At 33.3% G+C, this 10,620-nt stretch overlaps 1 protein-coding gene across 1 annotated transcript in view; it reads right to left on the bottom strand.

Annotated features, from left to right (window-relative positions):
- Positions 1-357: 357 nt before the first annotated feature.
- The window catches only part of LOC138330066 (THAP domain-containing protein 1-like), a 24,440-nt gene continuing 14,177 nt past the window's right edge, over positions 358-10,620 (bottom strand). Inside the window, exon 3 of the mRNA XM_069277444.1 lies at positions 358-1,324. Coding sequence (XP_069133545.1) covers positions 1,313-1,324 — 12 coding nt within the window. The 3' untranslated portion in view covers positions 358-1,312. The remainder of the gene's footprint in view (positions 1,325-10,620) is intronic.

Raw genomic sequence — 10,620 nt, 5'->3', positions numbered from 1 at the left:
TATTGACCAATCTGTCACAAATTAAATGTGCAAAACTAGGACACACCAGGAGCCTATATATATAATTCACCAATACTTGATACGTAATTTGATAGATTGTGAAAGATTCTGAAGAAAAAAACAGCAGGTTATTTATTTAACCAGTTACAACGCATATATAGTTTTAACTATGAGCTCAGAAAATGTAATGTCTTGAATAGCACACAATATGCAGTTGACCCTAACTACTCTTCTACTATATGCAGAACAAATAGAAATCCATTCTTTCCAGTCAAGAAAACAAATTCATTTACAAGACAAAAGGTATATTTAACTTCTTCAGTGCCAAATGATACATAAAAAATACATGAAATCAAATAGATTTATATTATGTTTTATTTTAAAACATATGAATGCAATTTCACACAGATATCAGTTAAATAATATACTCACACATCTCTCTTACCTATACATACATGTACTAAAATTTCACTACACACCTTACTACATACCAAACATCTTTATCTTTTATACAAGCACTTAATTTCATACGTTCATTTTCGCGTCAAACTATACGACCTTGTTAATAATACCATAATTCAAATCTATACTAGAAGCATGCATACAGTAAAAGTCTTATTGGAAAGTTAACTTTCCCATAAGAATGTCATGTAATGTTTAATACTTCTGGGACTTTGATGCTTGTCTTAACTTGTTCACCCCTCAATATACATTTAGCCTCTTCTTAATCAATGATTAGACCTGTTCATTATGAAATTTCAGGGGTGAAAGAGTTCATGAAATATTCAAACCGTCATTTTGTCAACACACATACTTTTAGCTCAAGCTTACTAACTATTTTTTACAAGCAATGACTAGCTAACTTAAAGGTACATAAACCACTGTGCATAAATTCTTTTTTCTCCATTTTATGTTAGTCTCTGACAATGGTTACACACAAGCAGTACCCCATTAAATAATAAGGCCTTATCTTTTTTCTCCATCTGATGGTAATCTTTGAAATGGTTTTACACAAGCAGTGCCATATGATGTATCTGTACCTTTATTATTATGAGATGGTGATCAGTTACTCTTTACACATAACTGCTTCATATTTCGAATTCGTCATTTACAAATAGTCTCATGTCCATTTTATTCAGGAGAAAGGGATATTTCTGTGAAAAGTCTTTCAGTCCAGCTCTTTCATGATTGTTGTCCCGATAATGTTTAATTCATAAAGTCCATGAATGTTTCCTAAATGCTGGCGAGTCTGACTAGGTTAAGAACAACACACTGACAGCCATCCCAATACAACAGAAAGCAACATATGGGCTCAGTCTTTCACCTGTAAAAATGGAGAAAATAATAATATTTTGTTCACATCAGTTTGAAGTTATTAATATGTATCAATATGATATACATGTATTGTTTATGTGCATTTATTTCAAATATACAAATGTAATTATATTAACAAGAGGCCCAAAGGGCCTTAACGGTCGTCTGACTACCTTGACAATAGTAAAATTAATTATATATGGTGTCACTTTGTCAGGATCATGTCAGGATCATTTTCAATTTCTTTCAACAAATTTTATTTCAAACAAGAGGCCCAATTTAATTAGATATAGTGTCATGGTAGTCATCTTGGATTTCGGATCGACCCGAAAAATAACAACACTTTGTCGGAACCATGTCAGGATCATTTCATGCAAGTTTCAGTCAAATTGCACCGGTAGAACTTGAGAAGAAGTTCAAAATTTGTTTTCAAGATGGCGGCTGTGGCGGCCATCTTGGATTTCAGATCGACACGAAAAATAACAACACTTTGTCTGGACCATGTCAGGATCATTTCATGCAAGTTTCAGCCAAATTGCACCGGTAGAACTTGAGAAGAAGTTCAAAGTGTGTTTTCAAGATGGTGGCTGTGGCGGCCATCTTGGATTTCAGATCGACCCGAAAAATAACAACACTTTGTCGGGACCATGTCAGGATCATTTCATGCAAGTTTCAGCCAAATCGCACCGGTAGAACTTGAGAAGAAGTTCAAAATGTGTTTTCAAGATGGCGGCTGTGGCGGCCATCTTGGATTTCGGATCAACCCGAAAAATAACAACACTTTGTCTGGACCATGTCAGGATCATTTCATGCAAGTTTCAGCCAAATCCCACCAGTAGAACTTGAGAAGAAGTTTAAAATGTGTTTTCAAGATGGCGGCTGTGGCGGCCATCTTGGATTTCGGATTAACCCGAAAAATAACAACACTTTGTCGGGATCATGTCAGGATCATTTCATGCAAGTTTCCGTCAAATTGCACCGGTAGAACTTGAGAAGAAGTTCAAAATATGTTTTCAAGATGGCGGCTGTGGCGGCCATCTTGGATTTCGGATCGACCCGAAAAATAACAACACTTTGTCGGGACCATCTCAGGATCATTTCAGGTAATTTTTAGCTCAATCCCACTGGTCAAACTTGAGAAGAAGTTCAAAATGTGAAAAGTTAACGCACGGCGGACGGCGCACGGCGGACAGCGCACGACGACGGACGAAACATGACGACTATAGGTCATCCTGACCCTTCGGGTCAGATGACCTAAAAATCGCTGATCAGTTATTAATTTTCATATGAAATTTATTAGCTGCAATATATTCTAAAGACTTCTATACAGATAAAATGTTGTTTTAGAATAGTATACATTGTATGTAGTATTAGGCCAAAAATCTATATATATGTCTGTTAAGGGTTACCCGACCGACCCTATTTTTTTACCCCTGACCCCATTTTTTTCCCCACTTTTTTATGGAAAATAAATTATCAATAGTCAGGATTTTGATCTCAAACTCTAGTTCTGGCCATTATTTTAGAGTGGAAGACACTGAAAAAAAAATAATAATAAAACATAAAAAAACAAGTTTTAGCTTCCCAAAAAGCTAAGAAGGCTACCATACAGCATTATTTATAAGGAAGCAAAGATAGGAAAGCTTGACGAATTGTTTTGTTCACAGTTAGCTGCCATCGTTCTTATGACAATTCATTTTTGAAGAATGATAATTCAAATGCTTTTCACATTCAATGTAAAAGATTATCAACTTCATGATATTCCTGAAAAGGCCACTAGGCTACCTTTCAGAAACAAAAAAGAACTAAAAGTGTTTTTAAAACAATTATAACATAATAAATTGAATTTTTACCATGTGGCGCAGAAATGGTCTACTAACGCGTTGTAATTATGACGACGCTAGGAACATAATATGACCTGTTATGAAACTAAACGTTTTATTTATTTTAATAGTTGTTCAGCGGGTGTAGTGGGCCTTTTCCTAATGCAAACAAGTTTTCCGTAAAATATACAATGTACTGATATACATTTACATGTACTTGGACAAGTTGGTGAAATACATAGTATACGCATAGAAACAAGCATAATATTTCGTTTAAAACTGTACTTAACTTTAGCGCATACAGTTCCACAAATATCCCCTAAGTAAAGCCTAATTTTGTTTCAGCATCTCCCATGAACAGACAGTTCTTACAAGTAGGTCATGATCATCTTGCTAACAGTACTAGTTAGGCTATATATAGATGCTCCACGCGCTCCCGACAATGTTTCTATTTAGTACGTGTTGCGACGCCTTGTGTGATTTCTGAGAATAATGTCCGACAACCAGAAAAAAAAAACATTAAGACTTCTCTGGGTTTATCTGATGATAATGTGTTTGCAATCATTTCCTCACTGGTAACCCTTACACACATGAAATCTTCCAACAACAAGTAACCAATCAACACACGTAAATCATTTTGGCCAGCCAATCAAAGTGAACAGATTGATAACCACGTAAAATCCCAACAACATGGCAGGCAAAGCGACCGATTCTAATAGCTACCATCGTGGGATGGTACATTTTTTGTAGCAAAAATGAAAATCACTGGAACCTACGAGTTAAAAAATGTGTTCCTATCTAATCTCCTCAGAGAGAAGTGAAAGTGTAATTAACATTTTTTTATTATTGATCTTGAGGACAAGGTCATGGAGACATATAGCTAAAAGTTATTTGCTAGAAAATGACATCAAGGGAAACAAGCTAACTTTCCTTAAGACTCAATTAAAGAGCGAAGTAAAATCTGACACATGTATATCCCTATATGGCGTATAATAACAGATAATGATATTGCTTTTCACAAGTTTCATGACTTATATTTCAAATGTTGTTTACAGATAGCATTGATAAGGAACTATATGCAATATCTACAATTTACATGTAAAACTTTCTGGATGAACTCAGTGGTATAGATCAACTACAGAAGGAAAGGCAGATACTAAGAGAATTACCAGTATCAAGATAAGAAATTAAATGCAAGTAACAACAAAAGGATCATGAGTCGTAATGATCATCTGACTATTGGCACAATACAACATTTAAAAAAATAGTAATGGCAAATAATTAAGGCAATAAAAAGAACTCTTTAACTTGATGACTTTTGACCTTGAATGCAGGTCAAGGTTATTTATTTGAACAAACTTGGTAGCCCTTCATAGCATGTCACAGACCCAATATCAGGTCTCTAGGCCTCTTAGTTACTCACAAGTCGTTTTAAATATTTAAGCCTGTTTGACCCCTGTGGCCTAAAATGGCAGTCAAGGTCATTGACTGTTGTAGCCCTTCATTCCAGCATGTCACAGGCCCAACACCAGTTCTCCAGGCCTTCGCAAGATGTTGTTAAAAGAATTTAGCCTATTTGACCCCTGTGACCTTAAATGGTGGCCAAGGTCATTTATTTGAATAACCTGGTAGCCCTTCATTCCAGCATGTCACAAGCCCATTGTCAGTTCTCTAGGCCTCTTAGTTATTCACAAAATGTTGTTTAAAGTTATAGCCTTTTTGACCCCTGTGACATTGGATGGCAGTCAAGGTCATTTATTTGAACAAACTTGTAAGCCTTTTATTCCAGCATATCTTTAAAGCTTTTTTAGCCTTTTTGATCCCTGTGACCTTGAATGTAAATCAAGGTAAATCATTTGAACAAACTTGGTAGCCCTTCTTTCTAGCATGCCGCAAACCAAATATCAGTGGGCCTTTCTGATATTGAGAAGAAGTTGTTTGAGTGAAAAGTTTATGCACAACGACGGAAGGTGCATGATGCTTATAGGTTATTAGTGCTGTGTATCGCGGGGTATCTGACGCTACAATACATATCACGTTACATGGTTCACGATATGATACGCATCGCGATATTTTGATAGACACTTCAAATGTCGTGGTGTTGTTGTAAATGTCTTGTTAGGTTGGTACACTAATTTTGTGTGTTGTATTTCAGGAAAATTTTATTTTTTGCTTACACTCTCTACAATAGACGCGAGTTTTATAGACAGAAACTTGAAATTAGACCAGCAAGTGGCCTTATAGGTGACAGGCGCTGACACAAGTTTAGTGTTTTGCTCTTCATGTGATTCCACAATTTTGTTACTAAAAAACTTTCGGGTGACATTAACCAAGGGAGATAATCCAATGTTCAATTTTTATTTTTAGGTATCAAGATACAAATAAATTGTACACGATGCATTGATGCAATACCAAGGGATGCAATACATTGATGCATCCATGTGAATCGTTAAATCTCTACTATAGGTCATCCTTACCCTTCAGCTTAGATGATCTAACTAAAAACTAAGGGTTAATTGTCCTATAAAGAATTGGTTGCTGCATCAAAATCCAAAGTGAACTGTGTTTAATTACGTTTATTCAAAAATACTTGCATAAAATAACATAGCATAACATAACAAAACGTTATTTTTATTTTACCGGTACATGTAGTGCTCTTTAGTGATACATGTCCATCTGGATATATGCAGGCATATTAAATATGTAATGAACAGTTCTTGATACTTTGCTGCAACATTACAGAACACTTTTCATTAAAGCCACAGATTAAGTATGCAGGGGTCCGGAAAAGCACTTGTCCGGTTGTCAACGAGTGAAAATTGATCCGGGCAAGTAAATTTTAGTGTGCCACTCGCCCGCCGGACAAGTGATTTTACTGCTGATATATAATCTGTGGTATTGCCTCTATACATACATGTAGCATAAAGTGAACACTAAGAATTCTGAACAGCATATTAAAATAAGCATTCTCAAAATCAATTTGCAAAAATGTGTTAGGATTGGTATCAATTATAAGTATACAATGATGTTTATTTATCAAATTTGACTTATTAATACAATGTCATATTGCTGCCGCGTAAGATCTGTGGCAAGATCATAAACAGTTGTAGATCCTAGTTGTAGATTTTCAACACACACTACCGGTTATTGTTACTGCATATTACTGGGAATGCATGGCTGTCATCGAGTGCTTGTCATGACAAAGCACCTGCAAGATAAACTCAAATATATGTACATTATTATATTATGTAGGTCATGCATTTTGATATGCTTTTTACATAACATAAATCAGTTCAATATCAAATTTTCTTGACACCTGCAGTCTTCTAATTATGTCATGTTCATCATTAGATGTTTTGCAACACTACGGTAAATGGGACAGAATTGTAACCCTAGATCTGACGACAAAGTTGTCTAGAAATATCTGCCATTGCAGCTAGTTAATATAAGACCGGTATTATTTCTCTGCTTCTTGATAATCTCAAGTCTTCAAAATTTTGAGTCTGCTGTGGATGACTAGCCAATATTAGGTCTTGTTATTATAAAATTTAATAAAATATGCAATAATTTCAATAAAAAATTATAGAGTCCTCTAAAATTAATCGCAGCAAGAATTTTGTGAAGTTCAAGTCGGTTGTGGAGTCTTGTATACAAGTAATTTGAGTTAATATATTAGCATCACAATATTAATTTTTATCAATATTTTAAGTTCATGTTTTCAATTTTTAAATCAGATAAAATAATTCGTCTTCATAAAATCTAGCCTTATTACACTTGTCTCTTAAACTCCATATATACACATGTATATTATGTACATATATACATGTACATGTACAAATGTATTGTGTATGCATGATTGTATCTCTATATTGATTACATCAATATGCTAATTCATTGTCATGTATGTTACACACTATACAAAATATGTACAGGTTATTTGTGATTTGACACTCCATTACCACGGTATCTATATAGACAATTTGGCAAATTTAATCTGTTACATCTACTGACTTAAATGCATTATTGTATGTCATAAAATTAGAAAATAATGCTAGCAGTTAATTTTTGTCAACTTCGAATTTGAAAAGGAAACTGTTCCAAAAGTATAAAGAGATACACATTTCAAAGAGGTAAATCGAAATCCAGAATTGATTTGATATTAATTGAAGATACATTAAACCCAAATATCTTTTATGAGAAAATTAAACACTGTCCATACAGTGACCATGATCTTATATCTTTTAAACTGTTATCAAAACAATAGAGAGGGGTCCTGGCACATGGAAAATGAATCTTAAGGTTATCTCCAACCAGATTAGATTTTTAAGAACACTTTTAACATGATGATATCTTAGAGTGGTGGGATATAACAAAGTTGAAAATTAAGAAACTCTGTATTGAAGTAAGTAAAACACTGAATGTTTCAAGAAAGGAAATAAAATATCTTGAAGAAAAGTTAGAAAAACTAGAAATTGAGAACAAGGATGAAATCAATAAAATTAAAATAAAAATAAAACAATATTACACAAATCAAAGTGATGCTGCCCGAATAAGATGTAGTGTAAAATCTTATGAAGAAAATGAAAAATCTAGTAAATAATATTTTAGTCTTGAAAAAAAAATGGTGAAAACAAGCAATGGTACAGAATCAAAGGCAGGGATGGTAAGTACAAGACTGGAATAAAAAATATACTAGACGAACAAATAGCCTTTTATGAAACCCTTTTTAGGTCTGAAGGATGGGATGAAGGGAGTGCAAGTGATTTAACAGAACACATAGAAAATAGGCTATCAAATGAGGAACGCAATTTTATTGACCGACCTGTAGAACAATACGAAATTGAAAAAGCAATTAAAACACTTAAGAGAAATAAAACACCGGGAGAAGATGGGTTAATCAGTGAATTCTACCAGATATATTGGGATGTAATAAAAAATGAATTCATCTTATTGATTAAAAAGATACTTGACAACAACAAACTCACAAAAACTCAAAACAAAGGAATCATTAAATTATTATTTAAAAAGGGTGATCGGGAAGACATAAAGAACTGGCGACCTATTACATAACTTAATGTTGATTACAAAATTATTGCTAAAATATTAGCTAACAGACTAAAACCAGTTCTTAAAAAACTAATTCACCCCGATCAATTTGGTTTTGTTCCTGGAAGAAATATAATGGAAGCAAATAGAATGATTCAAGATATTATAAAATATTCTGATATGGAAAATCAAAATGGCTCAATTATTGTTTTAGATCAGCAAAAGGCATTTGATAGAATGGACTGGGAATGGGTCATGCATTGCTTGAAAAAAATTAATTTTGGGAACACTTTCTGTGGATGGATATATATGCTTCTAAAAAATTCAAAAACTTGCATTGAAACAAATGTATTTATTTCAAAATATTTTGATATTTCAAGATCTGCACGACAGGGCTGCCCAATCGCCCCGCTCTTGTATATAATTCAAGCTGAGCCTCTTGCCTGTGCAATTAGAGCCAATCAAAATATAAAAGGTGTTAAGCTACCAAGCCATGAAAATAGAGAAGCAAAATTTACCATGTTTGCAGATGGTACACAACTTTATAATGAAAATGACCAATCCATCACACATGCCTTTGAAATTTTGAAATTATATGAAAAGGCGTCTGGTGCAAAAATAAACTACGAAAAAACTAAAGGTTTATACATTGGGGCTTCCAGAAATAAAAATCCAACTTTTGACTTTATTAAATGGACTAAAACAAATGTCAAAACTCTGGGAGTCCATCACGGGTATGATATTGATGATGATAAAATATGGAGAACAAAAATTACAAAACTAGAAAATTGTATACATATCTGGAAGACAAGAAATCTTACATTCAAAGGAAAAATACTTATTATCAAAACCTTTGTAATATCTACGATTGGATATGAAATTGAAGCTCGAGGAATTCCCCAGAAATATGTACAAGAATTGAACAGCCTCATTTGGAACTTTCTGTGGGATTGGAAAACACATCAATTAGATAGAAAGATATGTTGTAGTAATATAGAGTATGGAGGTATGGGAATGATAGACATTGAAACCTTCATACAGTGTAAACAGTTAAAAACAATTTTCAAAATACTCCCTTCAAATATGGATAAATGGAGTATTATTGGTAAACATTTTTAAAGAAAATTGGAAGAGTTTGGTTATGAATACTTTCTGTGCTCCTGCTCAGATCTAAAAGGCATAATCAATGAACAAACAATTTCTAAATTTTATTTAAATTGTCTAAAGGCATGGTCCAAATTTTAAGTCAAGTACAAATACAGGTATACAGTAAAACTGATGTACTTAACCAAAATCTCTTTGGTAATATTCATATTCAATATCAGGGTAAACCGCTTTACTTCACTTCTTTTCTAAAAAGTGGCATGAAAAAAGTTTCAGATATTTGAGATATTGAAAATAATGATTTCATAGTAAGTGAGAGACTTTTCAAAAAAACTTGTATCTAGGAGAAACTGGATAGCTGAGTATGCTCAGATAAAAAAAATCAATTCCAAGAAATTTTATTAGAATTCTAAAGGAAAATAACCAAGAGATTGTAGATACTCAAGCATCAAATCCGAAACAAATTATATCCATTAATGACAATTTTGAACTGCTACTTAGACAGAAATGTAACACTAAAACAATGAATTCAAAAGATTTTAAAATCCAACTGATACAACAGGTCAGGTTACCAAACAATAGACCAAAAGCAGAATCTAAATGGGAAACTGAATTTCAAAGAACTTTTAATTGGAAAATAATTTGGACAACCAGTTTAGGTAAAATGACAGCAACAAACAACAAGATAAAAGTATTTAACTGGAAATGTTTGCACAGAATTATATACACTGAATATAAATTAAAGATGCTCCACTGCCGACAGAGCATAAATGATACTTATCATTTGAACAATAATTGGGGTTTAATCGTGTATATGTATGTCTAATTAACACAAAAAATAATATAAAATAATTTGTTTTGATTTTGGTGCATGCGCAATCAGTTCTTCATTCCATATAGGATATAGTGTCAGGGAATTTTTTCTGGATGCAATTAATTATTTTTTATATTTTAAACTTTAAGCAAAATTAGAAGCTCAAACTTTTCAATGGTGGAAATGGTGTAAAGTAAGTAACTTTTGTAACTGAAGAAAAATACCAAATCGTCTGCTTCTGTTTTTGATAGTGAAAAAATACCATTCGTCAACGGTGGAGCATCTTTAAGAATCATGAACAGATCCAATGGTAAATGTCACATGTGTAATAACCAGAGAGAAACACAAAGTCACATGTTCTACCACTGCCCGTTCGCAACACAGTTATTTCAGTTAATATGTGATTTATTAGCAAATTTGATCGACACACGTTTAGAAGACAAGGACCATTTGATTGGTGTAGACGACGATGAAAATCCGTTTGTCAGCACAATAACTTTCACTTTTAAATGGGTCATA

This window comes from Argopecten irradians, chromosome 8 (genome assembly GCF_041381155.1).
Source record: "Argopecten irradians isolate NY chromosome 8, Ai_NY, whole genome shotgun sequence".
NCBI classification, from domain to species: Eukaryota; Metazoa; Mollusca; class Bivalvia; order Pectinida; family Pectinidae; genus Argopecten; species Argopecten irradians.
The sequence above is the reverse complement of the archived record's forward strand: the minus strand, read 5'-3'. Positions and strand labels throughout refer to the sequence as shown.